The 25,895-nt window shown below is 45.9% G+C and overlaps 1 protein-coding gene and 1 pseudogene across 1 annotated transcript in view; one reads left to right on the top strand and one right to left on the bottom strand.

Annotated features, from left to right (window-relative positions):
- Positions 1-3,548: 3,548 nt before the first annotated feature.
- The window catches only part of LOC146194892 (signal peptide peptidase-like 2A), a 51,608-nt gene continuing 29,261 nt past the window's right edge, over positions 3,549-25,895 (bottom strand). Inside the window, exons 13-14 of the mRNA XM_084596661.1 lie at positions 11,247-11,427; positions 3,549-3,868 (exon numbers count right to left, since the gene is read on the bottom strand). Coding sequence (XP_084452787.1) covers positions 3,549-3,868; positions 11,247-11,427 — 501 coding nt within the window. The remainder of the gene's footprint in view (positions 3,869-11,246; positions 11,428-25,895) is intronic.
- On the top strand, positions 24,431-25,478 carry LOC146194893 (uncharacterized; annotated as a pseudogene).

A 25,895-nucleotide genomic window follows, 5' to 3' on the forward strand; every position in this document is an offset into this window, starting at 1 on the left:
ATGCATAGAGAAGCGAGCTGAGGCCTTAGAGGTTCGGAAACATGGATAACAGTTAGGTAGGCTACGTTGATGTGGCCGGGGCGACTTCGATCGTAAACGGCCGACGATTGCCAGTTTCCGCTGCGGCTATCCGGGAACGCAATATAGAGGCTGCGGAGAAAGTGGCGATCGGTTTAGCCTGCGCAGGAACAAAAGCAAAATTCATCGTAAGTGATAGTAAGACTGTCATTCAGAATTTTGAAAAAGGCAGGATCTCGCCGGAGGCGGAAAAGAACCTTACCCAACAACCACTTAACAGGATAATTTACATGATCTGGACACCCACGCAGGCTGCCGTCCCTGGCAACGAGGCGGCCCATGAGCTAGCCCGAGCTCTCACCTTTCGGGGTGCCATAGGATCCCCGACGACTGGGGTATCCAGGAGAAGTTGCTAAATTATGGGGAAACAATCAACCATTACCGATTGGCACTCAGGCTGGTACCCCCCCCCCCCCCCAGACCCAAAATTGAATAACAAAGAAGCTCCTTCATGGAGGCGCTTGCAAACTAATACGTTCATGAATCAGGTCTTGGCCCTATGTGGCTGGAACCATCGATTTCGGCAATAACGTTCGATATGGTCGACGCAGGAGCAAAGAAAACAAATAGGCCGGTTATCATGCATGTGCGCCATTCGTCTGGATTACGGCGCCGCGGGGTGACATAGGCAGGTCGGCCAGGATAAACGGTGCGAGCGTCGGTATCATAAGCAGGTCGACCACGGTAAAGGGCGTGAGCGTCGGCGGCTGTGGGTGGGCTGATGGCAGCAACGGAGTTGAAACCTCAGGTGGCGAGCTCTTTGCGGACAACAGCCTGAATTGGGGGAATGTCATGGGTACATCCACAGAGATGCTGCTCGCTATGGGGGTACACATTACGTGGGAAGAAATAGCACAAGCAGTCAGCGTGCCGCAACTCGAAAGGCTAAGCCAGACAACAACAGGAAGAGCCATTTTAAATCTGGTAGGCCTGCAGACAGACAGAGGGATGCAACAAAAGTCGAGCATCCCACAGATATACCGAGATAAGCTAACCATATCCCATCTTCCTCGACACATGCACCCCATATACACATGCACCCCATATACAGCGCGGAAAGGAGGCAAAGAGAGCAGAAGCTCTCAAAAAGCGCTTCGAGCCACTGGACAGCAAGGCAGTTGCATACGTTGATGCTGCGGGTGGGAAGTCGGGTGCGGCGGTACCTCGTAAGTCAACGGCCCAGGCGCCCCAGCATCGGCGGCCACTATCAGAAGCCGCAACCTCGAAACAGCTGCAGAAGTTGCGATGGCGCTCGCTTGCGTAGGAACGGAAGCAAAATTCATAATTAGTGACAACAAAACAACCGTCTACAATTACGCAAAGGGCAGGATCGCACCTGGAGCGGTGCGAATCCTGATCGGAAAACAGCTGAATAGAAAAGTCAGCTTAATATAAACTCCAGCGCACGCGTCTGTTCCTGGTAACGAGGCGGCACACGAGTTAGCCCGAGATCTCTACTTCGGAGTAACCGTGGAGCCGCCTGATTGCCAGAACATGGACGAACGTACATTAAATTACACAGAAATAGTCGAAAATTATAGACAAAGCAGAAAACTGGTAAGGCGACCGCATGGTGGCGTCTACAGGCAGGGAATCACATCCACCGGGTCTGAGCGACCGGACGATAAACGCAAGCAATGTGGGGAGAGAGGGACCCTCAACCACGTAATTTGGAAATGCGCTAGCTCCCCAGGGGTTAAGACGAAAATACTTAGTAGAGAAGCCTGGGAAACCCTTCTGCGGAGCGAGGACCCAACCCTTCAGAAGCAAGCCATCCGCCTGGCGGAAGAGGCCGCAAGGAACTAAGACTTCTTTGCCTGCCTCTAATCGCGGAGGTACCGGTCCCCGTCCCCTAGGCCTGCGTGTCGGGAGCGGGGAATAGGGGGCCTCCATGCTGGTGGAAATAAACTTATTCACACACACACACACACACACACACACACACACACACACACACACACACACACACACACACACACACACACACACACACACACACACACACACACACACACACACACACACACACACACACACACACACACACACACACACACACACACACACACACACACACACACACACACACACACACACACACACACACACACACACACGCGCGCGCGCGCGCGCGAGGTTGACCCCGCCAGGTGTTGGATCCAGGCGTCCTTGCGGCGCCATCAATTTGGCACTTTTTCGAACGCTGCACCACGCAGCATATAGAAGCAGACGAAGTGCAGCAGGCTTCAGCTGAGTTTCAAATTGGTTTACAGGAATGAAAATTCGCTGTATCTGTCACAATTCTCCGCGGAAACCTTAACCGAGTCTTAAGGAAAATGAGGGAGGTGGGAGTGAAGATAGAGACAAAAGAGATGCCGTAGTGGAGGGATTCAGACCACCGCGTAAGACAAAAATAAAATTGGCAATGGTTTAGCTCCGGTGAAACCTAGTTGAGTTGCGGAAGCAACAGCTACATGGCTACGTTTAGGATAGCTTAGGCTATGCGCTGAACAGCGGCCGGGCTCTCCTCCGTAACTGTCCGATTCTGGCCGCGCGCTCCGAATTATATATACCCTACGCACACCTATTCTCTGTTAGCAACTTTTATTTCCACCAGAATGGAGGCCCCCTACTCCCCGTCCCCGGCACGCAGGCCTAGGGGATGGGGGCCGGGACCTCCGCGATTAGAGGATGCGCTGGCTGCGGCTATGACGTCACTTCTCCGGCGCCGGCGGAGCGCGCGGCGAAGCACGCGGCGTAGCACGCGGCGAAGCACGGCCGCGGCGGCAGCTCCGACAAAACAGATGCTGCCTCTGACTTCACGCGCATACGCAGATTGGCCCACAGATGTCCCACGTGAAATGGCTCGGCGACTAGCGTAGTGTTGCCTTTAGAGCAAAACGCCCTTTCTGCGTAGCAGTATGCCTCCTCTAATGTAAATGCCAGGAGAATAAGCTAACATTGAGCATAACCACAAGTTAACACCAGTATGAACAAGCTTAACCATTAGATCTCGCTGCGTATATCTTGGCGTAGTTGAGCCAAACCAGGGGTAAATTATTTAGTATCCTTTCCTGCTCACGGCTCTCACAAGGCTTTCGCTGCATAAAAGGACAGAACACCGGGCCTTCTTTCTTTCAGTGATATTTGTTCTTTTTTATAACGCAACATAAAACAGGAACAAACCTGCCCGAAGGACACGTAGGTAAAGAAAGGAGGACTAGCTGATAGACGAGCGAATAATGCAAAATTCAAATGAAGGAAGCTCAAGCGCGGTATATCCTCGAGGTACTTGCATGTGGCCCATAGGACAAAGTAATCTTAGGGACAGGCGACAAGGAGATCTTATGTAAGTGACCAAAGTGGAATACGTTTGCGTCAATAAAGCAGCGATGCAATTTATGCGCAAAACTCCGTATTTGCCGGGGTTTATCCAGCCAAAGGCAGCGCGTATCAGAAGCCCGGTGTTCCTAGGCAGGGGGGAAGGGGCTGGTGGCTGTGCCCTTGGAGCCTTCGGGCTGTTCAGCCGTCTGGACTCCGCCTTGCGCGCACAGGGCGCCGACCACGAGGGGCTCCTCCCACTCGGCGGGTGAAGTAGCCTGCTTCCGGACTCCGTCGCACTCTTGGACCCCTTCCGAAGCCTTCCCAGGTAGCAGGGGAAGCGCGCTGGGTGACGGCCGCATTAGACGCTCGGCGGTGTCCAACAACAGGGCGGTGTGGGTGGTTCGGATGTTGTCGCCTTCGGCAGCCACGACCTCTTTTGTGGCATTGCCAGCACTCTTCGCTCCGCCTGCAGTCGATAAAAAACGCGACCGTTCATTTCACGTCGCCGTAGACACTGGCGGATGCCTTCGAGCGTCTACAAAGAGTGGGTACTTGCCGTCATACGCAATTCGTGTTATCACACACACATTCGCGTTTGTCTTATCAAGATAGAGACGGAGGGCATTGAAATGTTCCAAGTCGTTTTCGCACCTTACCATGATTGTTGTCTGTAGTGATGCGACAAAAACGAATCGGACACCTTAATGAAGACAGGACACATAGGAGAGGGCACCGCAGAAATTGACGCACGAGGAAAAAAGTTTACCTGCTTGGAACCGTCCCAATTATTAATGGTAGTAAATAACCTTTCAGCAAGCGACTCTTTCCCGCAAAATCTTTCCTCCGCTTCACCCACCCCCCTCCCTCTGCGACGCTCTTTTCTCTTTTAAAGGAAAATAGCGTTCCTTTCATTAATCACGAGCTATAAACCGGCTTTTTTCTTGTCAATCCCGCATTGCCAATTCGCCATGTATATTCATATTTTTTTGTTGGAAGCTTGAGCCACAAGCATCTTGCTCAGCTTATATGTCTCTTGTTGACCTCTGCGATAAGCTACTCTTTTAATCTAGTTCCATATACGGGTTAAATTAGTTCCGTTATAAGTACATTTAGATAGTGTAACGTCCTCATATAAGTTACTTATAACCGGAAAGTTCTTGACACGTATGCAAAAACAGTTTAAGAGTTAAAACGAACAACTTCGTTATTCAGAGGAGGAAATCACTAATAAGCGCAAAGAGGCAAGCGGCGTGTGCGTCTCGCCGTTCTAATTGACAGGTGAATATATGGAGAAAATTAGTGCTAAGGAGAAACCAATGGCAAAAATATATGCTTTGAATCAAGGGTGAAATTAAATGTATAGGTCAGAGCACAGAACTGAAATGTTGTGACTGTAGGGAGCAGGAAAAGAAAATGCACGGGCCTGCTACTGGCTCTGTAGCTGAGCCACCTCAGCTGCCTCGTGCGGACAGAAGAGAGAAAGTAGAGAACAAAGAAAAAGAAGAGGGACAGAAAGACGCCTGCCACAACAGCCGTCTTCCACCATCGAAGCGATGGCGGGTGCAGTAACGGCCTACAACAGATAAACGTTCGGTGGCAGGCTAGCCTCAGCCGCAAGCAGCGTTGACCTACCAGTCCCAGCCCCGTAGGATCAGAAACAGCCACCCTGCGTCGATGTCAGTACTGTGTAGCATTAATAAGTGTAGGAAATGCTTGGAAAGAAAGTAAAACACTAAAATAAAGATAATTTGCCAGAGTGTCAGGGATATTTCTCTTAAACGACGTATGAATGCGATATGCCAAAAAAATGTATAAATGCTGGAGAAAACAATCCTGCCTCTGAATATTGTGCACTGATCAAAGTCTAATTAAAACGGAACACACTTCTCGTGGAAAGTTTTGTCAGATTGCTACTACTGATCAAAGTATAATTAAAACGGAACACACTTCACGTGGAAAGTTTTGTCAGATTGCTACTACGAATGCGTTTAGGTTGAAGCCTGTGAGGATATCGAGTATCCATAAGATGGAGTTGCGATGGGCTTGCACATGTCTCAAGGCTTCTGCCGTGTCGGGTAAGTCAGCGTTGTATAATGCAATAGCTTACAACAGATACACTAGTACAGCCGTAGGTACCTGTGCGTTTTGTGCTTTGAACTGTGTGAGCAATCAAGAGTGATATCTCTGTTATACGACTCTTTCTCAAACATTTGGTTATTAAGCGTAATAGTTCGGTGTAGGGAAGGAGACAAAAGCAAAAAGGAAAAAGAAATGCGATTCAAACGAAGAGACCGATGTCACACATCTAGATATACTGGAAACAGATGGAGAGAAAGCAAAGCTGTTATTGGTTGCAGAGCAACTAAAAATGTACGCCGTTGTGTCCATAGTAGATTTTGAGTGATAGTGCATAAAGGGCAGATGACCGCATTGATGATCTGTGAGTTAAAATGCGGAGAGCCGGTGGCAGTAACAGCACAATGGTGATGCGATCAAAGCCGTAAATCAGTTTCGGTAGAGTGATTTCATGCAGATTGGCCGCAGCAAAGGGAAACGTTCTCTGTGAAAAATAAAATGAAAGAAAAGATTGCAGCCACCGCCGATAGGTGTTGAAATGCAAAAGCGTAAGCTATTATCCATCACTATCTCATTTGCAACTGCACCGGAGTACCCAGGTTCGATCCTGACCTCGGCGGACGCATTTCTGTGGAAGCGAGACACAAATGCGTCCATGTGCTGGTGGTGGTGGTAGAAATATTTACTGTCAATATTGCAGAGGGTGGCGGCGTTGCCGTCCACATGTCATCTGAGAGCCCCGTCCATGTACGGAGCGCCCTCTTACAAAGCAAAAGAAAGCCTTTGGAGGGCTATCCGAGCGAGAGAGCATGTAATGATCTTCTTAGAGGAGGTACTAGTGAGTACCTTGTGCCGGTAATCTAGGGCCACCTCTGGTGAAGAAGAGTGAGAGAATGAGGGGCAGGTGAGTAGTGTGTGTATAGTGTGTGTAAAAAGTCTCCAGGTTTGCCACAGGTCTTCTCCATATTGTCTGTATAAGGCTTGCGCCCTGGCTGTTGTACGTTTCCCGTTCCGTTCTGGGTTCATGTTTTAGGAAGGGGGTAGCAAAATTTTGGAGCGAATTGCAGGAGGTAATGGGGGGCCTTTAGATGGGAGTCCTATTGGAGATATGTGTAGAGAAGAGAGCAGTGCGCGACCTGCTGGTGTACGCGAAAGGCGGGCCGTCTGGGCTGTCAGCGTGGCTTTACGGAGTTTTTCATACGTATTATTGGCCCCAAGTTTGCGTAAGCGGAGTGTTGAGGTGCTGGGAGGAAGGCACAGGGCTGTTTTTGTACAACTGCGGAGTAAAACATTCACTAGATCGCGTTCATTGCTAGTGAGGGGTAAGTATGGAAGAGAGTATGCGACTCTGCTGGTAACGTATGCTTGTGTGGTGCGAAGTGTATTTCTTTCATGAAAGCCTGTTTTCCGAGGTGCTACATGACGGATGAGCCGAGTAGTTTGATGAGCATGAGTCTGGACTATTTTGATTATACCTCCATGTGCTCCATGGGAGTAGAGAGGCATTCGTACTCTGATTTGAGTTACTACGGAAAGCGGCTGTGTACCGAGGGTCAGAGTGATAGATGGGCTACCAAGATGAGTGGATTTGGGTCGGTAAAGGAAGAGTTGATATTTAGACGGTGAGCATAATAGGCCTCTCTCCTTCACATAGGTGTTAATAGTGTTGAGGGCTGTTTCGAGGTGAGTCTCTATGGTGGCATCACTGCCTCGACATACCCAGACAGTAATGTCATCAACATAAAGGGCGAAATGTATGTCTGGAATCTCAGAAACTTGTTTTGGGAGATGAATAGGGGCAATGTTAAAGAGTGTCGGTGAAAGGACCGCTCCTTTAGGGGTTTCCCGAGCACCGAGCTTGATGTTTGGAAGCGTATGAGAGCCCAGTGTGACAGTCGCTGTTGCTGAGGAAAGACCTAATGTATAGTTATACATGTGACTGCCTACTTGTACCGTTTGTAGAATATTAAGAATGGCAGCGTGTGTTACATTATCAAATACTTTGGTGAAGTCGATTCCATGAATGGCTCGTGTATCGCGAGTTTTTGAATCAAGGATATGGTTCTTGAGGAAAACATCTTGATTGGCCAGACCCGGACGTAAACATAACATGTGTTTGGGCAGGAGCTGCCGTTCCTCCAGAAAGCTGCTCATTCGTTTATGAATGACATGCTTCAATAATTTCCCGACACAAAAGTGAGGGAAATATGTCGAAGATTGGTGGGTAGAAGCGGCTTGCCTGGTTTTGGTATAAATATCACTTTTGCCTCCTTCCACTGGGCCGGCAAAGTGCCTTGTTGCCAGCATTTATTAAAGTAATTGGATAAGGTGGTTATGGAGGGGGTTTCGAAGTTGCGCAGTTTTATTGGTTATACTGTATAACCCGGGAACTGAGGAAGTATTTAGGTTCTGAAGTTCTGCCATATTACTTCTGCTTCAGTGATAGGCAGACTTAAAAGGTCATTAGGGAGCCCTTTCTACTCCGTATGGGACATTGGTAGGTTTAAAGTATGTATCCTTGAGGTCCTTAAGTAGCTGTGATGGCGGCGTGGGGGAAGTGTGAATTAGGTTTGTGAGGTTATGTCTCTGTGGTGTGATAGATTGAGATGGGTCTATGAGATGTCAAAAGAGGTTCCATGTTTGAGGCAGGCTCATGTTACCATCAAGACGGTTATATAAGGATTCCCAGTTTTGCCTCGAAAGCGTAGCTGTGTGTGTTTTTTTGTCTTTGTTTAGTCGACCCAGCTTGCGGCGGAAGGTCCTGTTCCATCTTTGACATTGCCAGCATCTTTCAAGACTGGCTTTAGCTTCCCAGAGATGTAGGAGGCATCAACAGTGTCACTGGGGCAGTCAATAGGAAGTTTTCGGATGACTGCCAGCACATCCTTCTGTAATTGTGTAGTCCAAGCAGCGATGTCGGTGATTGGAGCAGCTGTCCTGGTAGATCTGCATTTCCGAAATGAATCCCACTTGGTGAGAGTGGATCCCCTAGGTGGATGGTGAGGAAAGTGAGTGCTAAGAAGGATTTCAAGGATTCAGTGATCACTGCCTAAGCACTCTTTGGTGTTGCACCGAGTAGCGATACGTGTGGGGTAAGTGGGGTCAGTAATGAGAGCGAGCCCTGCCTGTTGCACTGGGAGCAATACTCTGCGACCTTTTTGGGAATGACGTATCCCCATGCTGTATGCGGTGTATTAAAATCACCCACAACCAGGAGAGGACACTTGTTGGCAGTACGTTTGGCCAGCGTGAAAAGAAGATCGAAGTTGGTATGTATAGATGTGTTGGGTGACTATATACATCGAGAATGAAAAGGCTCTTGGCTTGTGTATGTTGAGGGACCAGTCTGGTATGGCTAACATATGAGTTATAGTAGGGAGTGAGCGCCTTTTGCGATGTTCGCGCACGTTAAAGATCCCCAGGTGGTCGTTTAATATACCGGAGCCCTCCGCCTAGGCCCCTCTTTCTCTCTTTCTTCTTTTATTTCCACATTCCTTCCTTCCTTACGGCGCAGGTAAGATGTCCACCGAGAAGTGTGACAGATACTTGCGCCTTTTTTTTTCTCTGAAGCAATTTAACAATTTATTCCCACGGCTGCCAGAAATTACACCCGTTAACGGCTGCAACGACCAGATGTCGTCGGTACGACCACGCTATTGAAGATTGGCGCCTGAGTCTTCAGAAGACGAAAAGGAAGAAGCGCGAGAGCGTGGGGCTCGAGGAGAAGGGTGAGCGCCATGTTGGGAGCTCAGTAAAGAACGGCTAGAATCGGCTGGTGTGCCTTCCTTCTACAATTTATAGTGCCGAAACATGAGAGGCTATCGTGAGCTCCGCCATCGATACTGCCTGGAGGTTACAAGGAGCAAAGCATCGACCCTTTAGAAAGGATACCAGGAGCTCTTCCAGCGAACCTCCAAAAGAAGAGGGGCGCCCATCTGACACCAACCGCCTTTCTGACACCAGATGGAGCGAGTCAAAGCCAAGCGTACCGCCCAGAGTGCTTTACACACGCCACACATTTTAAGGCTCGAAGTGACTAACAATTATGCGCGCATTAACACATCGAACCGTTTAGCACTGGTCCGAACCTCGGACCCTGTAGCGTACGCCACATTGGATTGCTAAGGTGACAGTACAGTGCTCTATGATGAACACCGGGCTTGGGAGAAATTTGGAGCCCCGGACAAACCGACAGAAATCGCAGAACGTGAGAAGAGGTTACGCTCTTAAAACAACGTTGCTCTGTGCAGCCTTTTCATTTGGTTTCAGAGTTGTATGTAAAGCGCTACATTTCCTTAAAAATTTCATAATGAGTTAGTATCTTTTTTGTGAGGGGTGATGTACTCGATAATCTATGTATATTTTTTAGCAATCCGTTACAAGTTAGTATGCATTTTGTTCGGAACAAAAATTGTAACCACGGCTACAACTCGGACAGCCTGAACTTGGAGGCATGCACTACTTCTGGCGCGATATATTCCTTCGGGTTTAATAAACCGTGGCCGGAAAAGCCTGCATGCAAGGATTTGCGACCATACGAACCCAGTGATGCGCAAATGTACTTAATCCTAAGCTGGTAAGTTACCACCACCGTGGTTACAACTCCATCCTTTACTCATGGTGTGCATGCAGTGAGTGTCTTCAGTGCCGCTGCTTATTTGTTCGCAAAGAAGCGTACAGAAAGAAAATATCCATGAATATTCAAGGAAATCTACTGCTTTTGAACAATAACAGCTAATAAATGCCAGACGCCATAGTAAAGGAAACCGCTACGGTTCATTCTGTAGACCATGCGCATTTGCCCCAGGGAAATTAAAGGCGGTTGAAGATAATCTATTAGCAATCTACACGTAGTTTGTATGTTCAGGCAGTTTGTGGGGCTGTATGAACGCTAAAATCAGTTACATTTCAGATAAGATAACTGCAGTCTCTTTTCTGCAAGATTAACCTGTCTGGCAGGTTTCAACCGGCTTTAAAAGAGCGTTCACGCTTGTTCGAATGAGGCAGTAATACTCCCGTTATCATGCCTCTGTGACGTACTATTATGCGCCAGATGTCTTGAAACCTACTAAAGCGGCAGTGACGCTTAATGAGTATTATACAGCGCTATTCGACGCAGTGTTTCTAAGCCTTCCTTTCTGGGACCTCAAATGCATTCCTTTTCCTATTAGCTGTTTCATATGGGCTTTTTGAGGCTTTCCTATGTAGGCTCAAGTTAGGTTTGCTTGCAGCCGGGCTGTCATCCATGCGGATTTCACCCGGAGGCTGGTTGATTCGCAGTCGTTTTGACTATTCAGGAAGCGGCTCTTCACATCGCCCGTACTTCTGCCTTCCGACTATCCTAAACTTTGGGCAAATGCTGATTGCAGAGAATTCAGAGGGCCGTCGAGAGGTAAAATAAAAACCATGCGGGCAACCAGAACTCTGGAAGGAGGCGCGCGCTCTGCGATGGGGCCTGGTCGTAAACTTCGTAAAATTCGAAGCTGTTAGAGAGGGTTCGGATCGGGTCAAGCTTTGCGCTGGCCGCGCTCCGAGGAGAGCAGTACCGCTACGAAATTCAGTTGTACGTTTGTGCCAAGAAATCCGCCCGACCTCCTGCGTCATCCTTCTGCAAAGTGTCGTACCCAACGAACCACATTTGCTCCGAGTTCCTGACGTTGCGAAATATCACTGTATTCTAACTGCTCATATGCAGTCTTTTTTTTTTCAGTAGCTCAAACCCCTGTGGTGCTGTGCAGCTTAACACAGACGAGGTACACAGTTCTCACTTTCCGACGTCCTCCGCGACCTCTTCCTGCGGCGGGGCTTCTTGTCGCGGGTGTCGCTCGTGCGGTCCGCAGGCTCCGGGATCAGCTGCTCGGTCTCCGAGTTGTCCGGAGTCTTGCGCTCCGGTAAAACGGGGGCGTCCTCAGCCGCCTCCACCGCGGGCGCTGTTTTCGCGAGAGGCAGCTGTACAGAGTGCGAACGAATAGCAGAAAGCTCTTTCGAACCATGGCCGAGTTACAGCGCCAGTTCTACCGTGTTCCTCGCGTGTAACATCTGTCACTTGTTGTCTCCTGCCTCATGTTCTTTGGAGCCAATAGTTACGTCTTGGTCGCTTAATTGCCAACTGGCCCCGCTTTCTCCTGTAATTACCCCCATAGTCCATCATGGCTCCGTTTGCTCCTGAGCTTGCCTGCCCCAAAAGACCATGGACCGAGGCCCTTCCTACTTCCAACGGAAATAGTTTTTGCTGTAAAACCGCAATGGACTTGGTAGCAAAGAAAGAGCCACTTTTCTTTCGACGGAGAGATATTCCCCATGCATTGCACGGTGCAAGCGCAATCTGTGACAGAGATACGCGGGAACACGTTAGATTCAAGTGGTGTTTTGAAGAAGTTTCGGCGAAGTAACAGTCGGTACAAAGCGGAGCCAAAACAATCAAAACCAGAAGGTACGCCACTTCAGATTCACTTAAGCCGCAGTGCGAAGTTTCACTCTACGAGAAAAATATTGTCTCGTGATCTGCTGCGCTAAAAATCACAGTGCAGCCGTCCATTCTCGGGGAAATGTGCCATGGAAATATGGCCCTTCACACCTCCTTTCGCTATGTCACGACGAAAACAGCTGCGAACAAGCTCGCTGCAGAACTGGGCTGTCAAACAAACGGCGGACGGACCTAACATGGCCCACGGGCTCAAAAAACTAGCCTTTGTTCCGAAAGCACGTGCCGGTAATGCCAGCAGGCGCGCGTTCCAAATAAAATACGCGGAAAGGCATCTTTCTCCGACGGCACACGTTCTTTGAGGAAATGAAGAGACATCGGCCTGTTAATCTTCATGAACTTTTCTCCAAGCTACATTGGTTTTATAAGGGTATAGACGTTAACCAAGATTACCTCGGAAGGAGACTGCAGCTATTAAATTAGGAGACGCCTGCTTCTGGGAAAGAGAGCAATGGTTAGCCTTGACCGCCTAGTAAAGAGCAGAGGCATTATTCTGCCAACCAAGATCCGCATAACTCGTGATATGGTCTTTCCAGTTGTGATGTATGGATGCGAGAGTTGGACTGTGAAAAAGGCTGACCGCCGAAGAATTGACGCGTTTGAATTGTGGTGCTGGCGAAGACTCTTGAGAGCTCCTTGGACTGCCAGAAGATCAAATCAGACGATATTGTCGACCATAAACCCTGACTGCTCATTGGAGGGTCAAATTCTAAAGTTAAAGCTCAGCTACTTTGGTCATCTGATGAGAAGAGAGGAGTCGCTGGAGAAAGATGTGATGTTGGGAAAGGGTGAGGGTCGCCGGAGAAGGGGTAGGCAGCGAACGCTGTGGTTAGATGGCATCCTCGAGGCACTGGAGATGAAGTTATGTGATGTTAGGAAGATAGTGAGACCGGGAAGCGTGGCGTGACATGGTCCATAGGGTCACGAAGAGTCGGACACGACTGAACGACTGAACTTAACTGAACTGAAACAGACGTTAACTGTTATATGAATTTTGAGCAGCTTTCTCCAAGCCATTCTGGGAGCCCATTGAGCACTCAGGCAGAATCTGGAATGTGTCGATTTTGTTTTGCGCCAATATTAGTATAGTGTGGTGTGGGAACGCTATCGTTTAATTGGTTTTTGTTTACTTTTGGTTGCTAACTACTGTAATTTTTATTGTTCTTATCTACTGCTGCTATATGCTTATTGTTTCTGGTTTTACGTTTCTCTCCATTTTTCATCTCTCGGCCTGCCGGTGGCGGCGTTTTACCATTGCGGCCTGCATAGTGCTGCTCCCTGCGCCAAGAAATTAGGGCCAAGGAAATGGTTTCAACAAAATTTATGACGAATTAAACCCGATTTCCCCCACTCCACCCGTCTTTTGCTCTGAAAGGCAACTGATTTCTTTAGTGCGGCTTTTGATAGTTGCCATCAGTTGTCCCGAAAAAAAAAACGAAATACTTAGGGTACCGTGTTTTATAATAGAACACTTCACCACGTAGGAGGCCTTGACAGTCCTGATGGCAACGGGGATGCGACCGAAAACATCGAGCTCCGCGAGAGCCACTGCCACCTGTAGATCGCGGAACGTACCACAAGCCGACCTTACTCTTTGCGCCAATAGGCGGCACTGGCTTCATTCTCCGTTTCAGGTAGCTCCGAAATATTAGAGCAATGTTGCATTTCTGTTTCAGTCGAACATAATTTCATGTTGTCAATGTCCACTTTCTCTAATGTTTTATCAGCGCAAGACAACAGTACAGAGTAATAACTCCATAATACAGCACAACTTCTGCACCCAATATCATGTACTCAAGCCTCGTCTACAGGTGTTCCATATGAGTGCACGGCCTGTCTCGAGGGAGAGAGCGCGCGCTCTTTCGTACAGCCTTCTCAATCGCCGCGTGAACAATGGGAATTTTTCTCCTTGAGTCATGCTCTCCGCCGCCGCAAGGGACGCGACCTGCTCACTGTTCGCTCCGCATCTGCTTCAGTGGCGGCGGGTGGCTTCTGCTTGGTTTCGCGCTGTCGCCCGCGGGTTTCGTGGTGAGTGCAGCCCCTAAATGAAAGATTATAGAAGGTAGATGCTGCAGCAGCATCCTGTCAACGTGCTACACACGTGAATGGAGTCTTTATATTAAAAAACAGTGTCGCTCAGCAAACGTTCGACAAGCATATGACATGTATTGCGGCATGGTATCTACTTTTGTTCATTTTAATCTGAATTTTTTCCTAAGCCTGTACAAGAAGATTAAAAAAAAGTGAATGAGCAGTCACATCGAAGCTTCTTCAAGGCAAACATAACAGCAACAATAGCAAAACCGTCTTTCAGCGCTAGATGACACACCAACGAGGTAACACCAAAGATGAAAATAATTTTATAAAAATGTAATATAAGTTGCACAATGCTTACATGACATAAAGTTTTAGCATAAAGTCAGAGTAAAAGTTTTGTTATTAATTTTGCTATAATTTATAGACCACCAAATGTTTTATGTTGTATTATAAACATTATTTTATTTTTGTAAATAAATGTTGGTTTAATGAAATGTTTACATGATATCATAATTATTTCATGAAAAAAAAACAGGAAATCTATTTCAAGCACTAATTCCTAGCAATATTTTCTTTCTTTTTTTAGTATGTTTTTGAACTAATCGTTTTTGTAACTATCTGTGCAGTAATGCCTGCCTTAGAGAGCACTCGCTGCCCCATTATTTTGGGAGAATGCTTTGCTTATTACACATTCGCCACTGTTATTCAAGGGACACTCCTCAATGATGGATACAAAAACTTTTCTCTGTGCTATTTATTCAGAGGTGACTATAGGAGTTGTATGTCGCGCTGTATTGCGTAGTTGTGTACCGTCACCAGTGGTAGGCTACATGCTCGTGCAGGGTTGTTTTATCATTTTCAAGAACGCTAGTATAATGCTGCAACTATATTAGATATATATTGTTAAAATGTTTATAGAAAGGTTATGCTAACATTTATTTATAGCTCTATTAGGCGTTAAAAAAAAGAACGTTAGGAACACCGAAATAACATTTGACCAAAACTGAAATTGAACACTACTGTAATATTTTGAGCGATAGCTGGGCCGGAGAACAAAAAAAAATTATTACACTCGTGCCTCATTAATATGGAGAGTTTTGTTCCCGAGCAAATTTGTCCTTAAAACGAGTTGTCCGTAATAACGAATCGATATAGTAATTTTTTTTTTCAAATATTATGCCATGATAGGATCTGCTTCTGCGCATAGTGGGGTTCATTGAAATTGGAATTAGACAATATTTTTGCCGCTCCAATCTCATTATCCTCGTTGTAATTATGCGTTGTAAACACCAACCCATCTATGAGACGGCTATAAACTGTCTTGCCAAGACAAGCAAGATGCCTGATAGATGTCTCAGTAGACCTCTGAGATGGCTACTAAACATATATAATATGTCTCGACAAGATATGCAAGACATTGCCAGATGTCTTGATATTTCTTGTAGTGATCTTGTAGCTCAGCTATTGCACCCACTTTTTTAAGCTACAAGACGTCTTGCAAGATATCTCCTAGAAATCTGGAAGACAAATAACATACTAAACGTAAGTCAGTCTAGCAGATAGCTATAAGGCATCTTGCCCAAGATAAACGAGTCACCTTATAGACATCTGAAGTGGCACCCAAGACAGCTGATAGACATTTAAACGATGCTTTGACAAGATATGAAAGACGTTTTTATACGTCTTGGTACATCTTGTAGCTGCCTTCTAGCTCGGCTAATGCACCCACTTTTTTAAGCTGCAAGACGTCTTGCAAGCCATCATCTAGAAATCATTAAAATAGATTCTGAATGTCTAAAATGAGCTCTAGAATCTCCTGCAATGCTCTAAATTATTTATTCCCTGCTATTTCTCGCAAAACTGTCTGAAATGCTTATGTATTTGCAGAGGTTTTCAACACAATTGCCAGACAAAATATAGTCTCATCAGATGCTACTACAACTAAAGCTGCATTACCGTCACACGCCCACAGTGCTCTTTCACACATTCAGTTATGATGCAAGCTAAACTGATGTACAATTGTAAATCATTAATTCTCACGCACTACAACTGTTGTCTAGTAATGAGAACTGTATGTTTTTTATTACAAAGCGTGCCACATTTCAGTGTTAATGGCCATCAGGTGCTCTTTGGAAAGTTTGGTAGTAACCGCACCCAATGCTAGGAAATGACATGAGTAAACTACAGAACTCTTTAATTTCATCATCATTATACATTGCAAATAGGCAACTTAAACAATCTCACGCATGTTAAAAGCAAGGAAAGCCACAAGCAACAGTATGCAAATGAAAAAATGTGGTTCTCTGAAGCCTAATATTGTACCAAGGAAGAAAACACCAGAAAGAACCAACTCATGAACACATGACATGTAAAGAATGATGCACATTGTCATGCATTCTCTAAGACATTAAAACTGCGAACAGTCAGTGAGATCTGTACACATTCTTGTTACAAAACATGCCACACTGCACGGTGGACAGGCATAATTGGGTGCTTTTTGGGAGATTCGGCAATAACTGCAAAAGGTGCTAGGAAACAAAATGTGTAAATCATATATATGATTTTTTCAACAATGCACTACGAAGTTAAAAGCGCAGAAACTAGACACAAGTGGTATGAAAATGACAAAATAATAATGCAGTTCTCTCTAAGCTTAAAATGATCTGTTTACAAAAACAATGAAAACATCCATACTCCAAATAAGAACAGGAAATGACTAGAAATAAACAGGGATAGGTATGCAAAAGTGTACAAAACTGGTTGAGTGGTTGAACGAACTATCTGCATAATGTTTGTACAAAATAAAATAAAGCAACAAATTCGAATTAAAAAGCTTCAGTATACAGAAAAAGGTGCTTTCACAAAGGACCATCATCACCAGTGTTGCATTTCATAATACTATATGTGCATGCATGTCACCAACTGAATGCTGGTCATACATACATCTTGTAGAAACTGCATAAACACTTGAGCATTAGGCACGACATCAAATCCATTAAAAAATTTACACTGCAAAAAAAGAAGCCAAAACTGCTTCACTGCTACTGTTCCTGTTAGCACGACTAGAATGCACTGAAAAAAAATGCAATGGCTGCATGCCTGTCATAGTTACATTCTACTATCATAACTAAAAAGCACTAAGGAAAAGGTAGCAGGTAAGGGTCATACAGCAGCTTACCGGTATCGCTCAAGAGGAAAGTATACAACAGTTGCATCTTGCCTGTACTCACCTATGGGGCTGAAACGTGGAGGCTAACTAAGAAAGTTCTACTTAAGTTGAGGACAACCCAGAGGGCTTTGGAACGAAAAATGGTAGGGGTAACATTAAGAGATAGAAAGCGTGCAGAGTGGGTCAGGGAAATAACTCAAGTTACCGACATTCTAGTGGAAATTAAGAAGAAATGGACATGGGCAGGACATGTAGTGCGAAGAGAGGATAACCGATGGTCGCTGAGGGTAACAAACTGGATTCCAAGGGAAGGAAAGCGTAGCAGGGGGCGGCAGAAAGTTAGGTGGGCGGATGAGATTAAGAAGTTCACAGGGGTTAAGTGGATGCAGCTAGCACAGAACCGGGTTAAGTGGAGAAATATGGGAGAGGCCTTCGCCCTGCAGTGGGTATAATCAGGCTGATGATGATGATGATGAAGGGTCATACGTCACTACAAGAAACACTAGAAGGTACCATAAGGGAAAAAAAAGGAAGGAGCAAAAGATTTGCATCCCTGTCATTGTACATACCAACCACTGTATTCCATCTCAAAAGCTGTTTGCAGCACTACAAAAAATAAGGGCAGCATGAACCAGCCATGATGGCACAAACTGCCCTTACCTTTTGTAGTGCAGCAAACAGCTTGCGAGGAGTACAGAAGGCACAGCAAAAAAAAAAAGAAAGAGAGAATAAAATTCAGTGTTGCACACGGTGCTGCTCTTCACATTCTGCTGGTATAAAAAGAAGGAAGTTAACTGCTAAGATAGTTGGTTCTCAGAAATAAAAAAGGTATTTAGCATAACACAGACACATACAAGAAAGAAGACACCACGTGTACTTACTACAACTGTTTATTTAGGGGAAAGCAGACGATGCATAGCTTTCACTGCTGATGTGCACATGGGCAAGGCAACAGGAAAACAGCACCAATCTTATCAAAGCAGGTATGAGAAATATCTGTTCAGCCTCTAAGAAAAGCTGAAGTGTCGCTGACACAGCTGAAGCCTGTTTAATGCATAGATGGTATCCTCTGCTCCCTGAAAGCTTGCTCAGCTAAGCCATCACATAAGCTACGAAAGCAAACAGGTCGGCTGTCAGAAGAGACATGGCCAGCATTTCGTAAAGTGCACCACCGTCTATAAAATTCTACTGTCATGTAGAAATATCTTATTTTGCACAGGCAGGATTCTGCGTCAATGGCCAACTTAGGGAACATGCAAAAGACAATAACAATGAAGGTGAGCGACTTGTCTTGCACCGTAGGGTTTGCACCAATTGTGAAAACTGGGTAACGGCTCATGATACACTAGAAGCCCTTCATATAAAAAAGCAGGTTACAGCTGTGTCAGCAGCAAATTGGTTTTTCTTATGGGACTGAAGAAAAATTTCTCACGCATAGTTTGACAAAATTGGTGCTGTTTTCATGTTGCCTTGTACCCGTGCACATCACCTGAGTAGGCTATGTATATCGGCTGCTTTCCGCTGAACAGTTGTAAGTGCTGATGGTGTCCTCTGTCTTGTGTGCGATTGTGTTATGCTAAATAGCCTGTTATTATGCATGGAGAAAAGGCATTGAAAAAAAAAAACCAAACAAGGTCTGAATACCACTGCCAACATTCTGGCATGAAAGCATTGTAAAATGAGGGAGCTGGCATGGGTTGTGCATCTGTTATTCTGTCAACTCCTAGAGGGCAGAGAAAATTGAAAAAAAAAAGAAAACTTCCGGGGCTATCAGATCCACTGCAGTCAGTTACAAATTAAGAATGAAGGGGCGAATATCCCTCAAAGGAGGCTTTTCTGCCAATCAGATCGTTCTCAACACTGGTACCACTCCAGCCCTTGTCCACAGCTAACTAGGCTGGGCAGCTTTTTCTTTTTCGATACTGAACACCAGCTGCACTGCCTCTTTTTTGTCACCTACTGCCATGAAAGGGGGAATTCCTCTGTGGCTCAATTGATTGGGAGGCTCCTCTCTGTCAATTGTTGGAGGCCTGCCTTTGCGAAATTACAAAGCTTCAAACTTGAGTTGTAACTGAGCACAGAAGGTGCCTTGATCCCAGCTGCTTGCTATTGTGGCACTGTTCATGGTGGCTGTGCAGCGCCTTTAGATGTGGACTTCGTCTTTGTCACAAGGCAAACACCAACCACTCTTTTGTGACGTCGGCAAAACTAAGTTTCATTGGTGTTGAAGGCTTTCCATGTCACACCTGCCAGGATTAAAATCAAAAGCACGATTTAGATATATATGAGCTCCAAAACAGAAGGAAAAATTCCCACTGTTGGCAACTCTAAGTTTTTGGCACAGTCAAACCATACCTGTGTATTCAGTCAGTAGCCCGCGACTGCCCAATGAGATGTCAGTCCTGTGGCCCTCATCGCTAAGTTGTGTTTGCAGCACAGACAGGAAAAGGATAGTTGCTAGGCAGCCGTGGAGGTGGTGGCAACCTGCAAGGTGTTCCAATGCTTTAAAGATTTCTTGTGAAGTTTAATAAAGCAAATCACTGACTACAAAACACTGGCACAAATTCTACTATAGGATAAGAATTTAACCTCAAAATATGTCACATAAGGTTGAGAGTACTGAGTACACAATAGAAATATGTTTAACCAAGACACGCACTAGCAGCACGGAATAGTGCTGAGTATAATATATGTATATTAATAACTCCTTGATGACCGCGAAGGCTAAAACATTTATTTGTCTTCACCAACAGACACACCTGAAGAGAACCACCATTTTCCTGATTTATACAATCCTTTTTGTTTTATTGAGAGTCACTTTCTATGCTGGGTAAGGTTTCTGCCTCTGAGTTTGCCAAGTGTTTCATTCGACATATGTAGAGAAGAAATCTATGTATCATGTATCTATGTATGGATGCATTACCTATGTATGTATCTATGCATGTATATATGTAGGTACCTATGTATGTATGCATCACCAGTTTTTCCTAGAACAAACGAACAAAGCAACAAAACTATAGATGCGCCATAAAACACCGCCTTTCGTACTGACTAAACGTTCCGCGCACGCTATCTTGCTCGCGCCGGCGGATTCAAGCAACGGTCCTTGCAGCATTTTTATCGCAAAAAGAAAACACTCAGTCACTTTACTGCTCCATTAAGTGACTCATTTAGAAGAACCAATTGTGAAGAACCAAACAGTGAGCATGCACCCGGAGCAAAAAAAAAAAAAAGAATGCATAGCTCACTTGCTTGAGCTGTTGGATAAGTGTTTTGTTTACATGAAAATTCGCGCAGACACAAAATAACAAGAGCACCAAACACCGACACAACAGCACAATGTGAAAAAAGAGCATTAAATTAAATGAAGGCATTTCACCTTTGATGCCAAACACCTTCACTTCGGGAGGCGTTCATATGCTATTAAAAGGTTTGCGTGGAGTCACAGCTTTGTTGTTGAGGACAGCCAGAAGGCATACACTGAACCCATATTATAACATGGCTACATTCTATACGCCTTAAAAGTAAGTTAAGATTCAGTACTCTCTTTTCTTTTCCCAGTTCTGGATAGGAAGAGTCTATTGGCCCTCAAGCAAGAAAACAAATGAAATTGATATGTTTTTGTGTATTAATAATAGGCTTTTCGTTATACGAGATCCCTCCGAAAGATTTGCTTTCGACTTCTTTATGTACCAATTGAACTGAAGCTTGATTTCTTAAAACATTTCCGCCAAAAGAAAAAAAAAAAAAACCTTAGGACCAAAGCAAATAGAGCACCAGCGCATCACACAGCACGCAGTTCAGGAACTTAAAAAGAACTAAATTGTGCTTTCTGACTATATGAAAATGTAAAATCACTTAATCACTGAATATATACGGACTATAGTATTGTTGTGGCAATGTAATGGCTGACTGTAAACAGTTTATGAATTATTAAAATTAAATCACTGCAGAATGTTTGTAGTACGCCGTTCCTATCTCGCCATGTGTTTCAACTTGTGCCTGTGAACAGGCCGAGAGTATTTTGCTAGCAGTTGGGCGAGTCGTTGTGGCCAGAATGCACCTTACCCTCCCCTCTAAGGCGGCTTATTGAGATCGTTCTTTTTCTTTTTCGCAACCGCGGCATAACTTAGAGCGTATAGAGCTCTGCAGGCTGCCATAAACAATGCACGGCTTCCACTTGACGGTGCGTATTTTCTGTATCTTGCTGCAGAGTGAAAGCCACACTAAGCATGCAGACTTTCGTGCTCAGTTGTGTTTCCTGGGAAAGTGTTAGAACCAGCGGCAATCAACGAAAGATGTCGGATCGCCAAGCTCATTTTGAAGAATTACATCACGAGGTTCCGCCGCCAATGGCAGTTCAAGAAACGCGGCGAGTGGAATTACAAGCGCAAAACCTTCCTGCATGCACAAAACTATAGATGCGCCATAAAACACCGCCTTTCGTACTGACTAAACGGTCCGCGCGCGCTATCTTGCTCGCGCCGGCGGATGCAAGCAACGGTCCTTGCAGCATTTTTATCGGAAAAAAGAAAACACTCAGTCACTTTACTGCTCCATTAAGTGACTCATTTAGAAGAACCAATTTCTTACTCACCCAGCGAAGCTTGCCTTGAAGCCAGAAGTAGCAGCCGCTGTGCGGGATACATTTTCAACGCAGTCACAAATCAACGGCCTAACGTGCAGGCACGACACGACGAAATGGCCAGCCGCCGAGCAGCGCATTGATACAATAAGTTTAAAAACAATAGAAATCTGAAATATATTTCATGAACAAGCTATACAAGTAAAATTTAACTGTTGCTTATGACGTATTTGTTTCAAAACGGTAAATACAACCTGCGTCTTGCGTAATTATTTTGGCGCACTATTTTCTATCTCGCTGTAAAGAGGCGGGGTGCGAAAAGGCCACGGCGCGCGAAGTTTGGGAATGGCGGATCGTGCATAGCTGGCGTTCCGTATTACATCGGCGCAGCAAATCGTTCCTCTGTGCGAACTACTGGCTTTTATCACACACGGATACATCGCTAGCTTACTTTGTCGTAGTGAACACTCGGAGTTTGGAGTCTTCCGGCGGACTGGACTGCGCCCAGCGAGGTCGAACACAGTACGCGTGTGGCTATGGCTTTTGTACATTATGTTCAGATACCCATCGCCTAAACAAGATTTCTTGGTGCCATATTGGTCCTGCATGCTGCAAACAGCCCAAATTGCATGCTTAATTCAAAAGCGCAGGCACTTTGGATACAGCATTTTGCAAGCTGAAAAACTGCTAGAACAAACCTTCGACAATTTATACTTAGAGTATGCAGAACAGTGTCGTCCAGTTAAATTGTGTACATATTGCACTATAGGCGCATATGTGACCCTGAAACGTCTTGTGAGGAAGTATGGTAGACTTCTGAAGCAGAACTCTAGAAGACATCTGGCGTAAGCCGGCTAATAACTGTCTTGCGTAGCTGAAGACATAAAAATTCTTCACAAGACAGATTCCAGACATCTTGCCGATGATGTCTTTTAGACTGGCATCAAGCGATGTCTTGTAGATGTCTTTGATAGCTCAAGATATATGTGACCAATATAGGCATATCAAGACAGCTACAAGATATTCTGTGCTCAGTGGGATATAGTTCCGCTTCACTCACCTGGATATTTATACGCTTGATGGCATATCTTATGTCTAGATGACTTACTCTTACCACGGCTGTTCATGCGATTGAATAGCTTGGTCCCCAGAAAAACTGCCCAAAATTCGAGTTGTCCATATCAACGCGGCTTATATGTTAACGATCGAGGAACTTTAGCTGGTAGATAAATTTCCGGTCTGACCTATATGTACACGGTCTTGCGGAATATTGATGTCTGCCCCTTCTCTTTTTTTTAAAACAAACCCACTTGAGTGGTGCCGGGTAGGCCGCTACACGATTGTTACAGGGTTGTGGCTGCCACCCGTGCCCTGGGGCACCTGAGGAGGGCACGGGCAGCGGCGTCCAGAAAGCGTACCGCACACGTGGTAGACAGATTGGGTCTTTTCTTTTTTTTTCCTTTTTTCCCCCGCTTCTTGCCCGTGCACACAAATGGACTCGGGTACTATCAAGAAAGCACTCACAGGAACCATCTGAGACGCTGCTTTAAAGTCATAAACGCGTGCGCTAAAGCGCGCCAACCTAACTTCCATTTCCTTCCATTCGCCTGAGCGCAAAGCGATCGGCAGCCCGTGCTTTGCCGGCTTTTTCTCGAGACTCGCGTTTTGTTCCCTTGGGCTTGGTGCACACGCCGCGTACACTCATCGCACTATGCCGCTGCAGCCAGCGTTGTGCTTTGTGCCGTGAATTTTGGTGTGTATTTCGACCCGTTCTAAGCTTGCTCTGATTACGTGTTGTGTGGACTGCTCACCGCCGACTCTTCGACGCGCCGATGGTGTACTGTTGCGTACCACGAAGAGCGAGCGCGCGTTTCCCTTGCGCGTGAACGGCTCTAGCGGAGGAGCAGCAGTGGGGCGGTGGCGACCCCACCGAGGCGCGACGGGCGGTGGAAACAGACCCCATTGGAGAGGCCGTAAGAGAAGAGAGAAACGCGCTCTCCATCGAGACCGGCCGTGATGAGTGATAGTGGCGGATGGATAGTAAGCCAAACTTTCTAACAAAATATTACGGCTGTGCTTGCTTTCGACGGTGGGTATCATCTGAAAGCTTTAGTTGCAAAAAGTATTGTTGAAAAATTGCCCACGATTACGTTACTTCGTAATGCGAAATTTGAGCACAGCTCCTCAGCTGTTTCACCTTTTCGAGATTGAGGCAAAGATTTCGAGCAGGACACGTATGTACAATTACAGACAACTTTTTTAATTTTGCACACGTATTCCTTCAAGAAACACTCCACTGACATTTCTTGGCTGTGATGAAAGAAGTTTTGGGGTCGAAGAAATGAAAAGAGCAATTGAGTTATCGGGAGGCGGCGCGTTGGCCCATAGGAATGTTGTGCGATGAAGTGATAGCAGCGACTGACTGATGCCGCTGACGCCGCTAGCGAAAGCGAGTGAGAACGGGATGCACACACCGTGATCCTTTGATAGCGAGCCGGCGTTTCGGCAACTGGAGAGCAGCCTCGCCGTCATCATCCATCAGGTCCCCACCGGCCATTGTTTTTTTGTCATTGACCCATTACACTTACTGAAGTGTGTGTGCAACAACTGGTTAAAACAAAACGAGCAGCGTTTCTGATTTTCTGAGTTTGAACCAAGCACTACAGGGGAGCGGTGCATGCATTATGCGTTTTTCAAGACCATCAAAGACGCATATAATTTAGAGTGAGCAGTTACTCCGGTGCAGATACACTCTTTCCAGAAAAGCTGTTTCTCCAGCAGACATTGAGAAGCAGAATGTTAAACTTGCTTTGCAGGCAGTGATTCCGGACCGAATGCACTTCGAGTGATTGGAGGCAAGCACAGCCTAAAACACCACGAAGAAACCGCCAGTTCCATAGATATAATAGTAAAATGGTGGAAAGTTGTTAACGTCAAAACTCCTTTCAGAGGACTGAGACTAAGGGATGAATATCAAAAACACGTCTACCCTTCTCCAGTCGACTCGAGGATTTCCTTTTTAAGCGATTTCTTGGACTGGTTGCAGGAATGGAAGGAAAGGAAGGCGGACGCCTGTAAGTTGTCTGCTAAAACTCATGCCGCTTTGATCCAGACGACTCAACCATTTATTGATATTGCAAGATACTGCTTTGAAGAGCTCAAGATGTCCTTCGGGCTTCTTGGGAAGTTCCGGACCGACCTTCTATAAGACCGCTTTGGATGTTACCGGCAACTGGCTGGTTCGCAATATCATTTGTCTGTAAGGCAAATCTATGAATGTGAGAACAGATTGCGACTGCAGAGCACACTTCCACAAATGAGCGTGGTATCTGCAATCGACAACGAGAAAAATCAAAATTGGGAAGAGCTTCAAGTGCAAGCAGCCGTGCCAAGCGGAAAATTCAGCATTGTTGGGATCGAACAGGTGCTGCCAAAACTGAAGGATGCCATTCCAATCATTGCATATGTGGCTGGTTAATCGGTGCACATTGCTCTGAAGAGGTTGAAATGCGACAAATGCAAAGAGCTCTTGACAATTGACAAGACTGTCGCAGTTTCGCCTGACAATCACATGCACAGTTTTGTCAAAGAAATTGACAGCGGAGGGCTGGTATACTGGTATGCCAGCTATGAATGCTGTGGCTCACAATTAAGTTGTGGTGGAAGAGTTGTCCAAGCAACCAGAATTTCTAAAAGTCCAAAACTAGCGCCAAGTGGCTACATAACTCTCACGTGAACTGCTCAGCGATGAGGAGCATTGAGAGTTTGACATCCGTGAACAGGGATACACGAGTGAGATAGGGCTGAAATATTTGTTGTGGTGCAGCACAACATTTTCCTCTAAAATTGCTTTCGGCGATTGAATGACAAGGTGTGTGACACTGACAACAAGAGCAAGAAGCGGAAGCTGCAAACTTTGACAAATAAATGAGTAAAACGCCGATGCGTGTAGAGAGCAGATGGCTCGCTGCTGTGTTTTAATGCCTGAATTCAGACAGAATACTCCACGCGTAGCCGAAAAAAAGATCAGCTTGCGCTCTATTATAGGATTGTGCTGAAGAGCTCCTTCACATGCGCCGGACGGCGGCCTTTTCCGGGCTACGTCACGCAGGCAGCCCCCCGCGTGGAGCCAGTCCAGTCTA

The sequence above is a fragment of the Amblyomma maculatum genome, chromosome 3 (genome assembly GCF_055883805.1).
Source record: "Amblyomma maculatum isolate TAMU_Amacu chromosome 3, ASM5588380v1, whole genome shotgun sequence".
Classification (NCBI taxonomy): Eukaryota; Metazoa; Arthropoda; class Arachnida; order Ixodida; family Ixodidae; genus Amblyomma; species Amblyomma maculatum.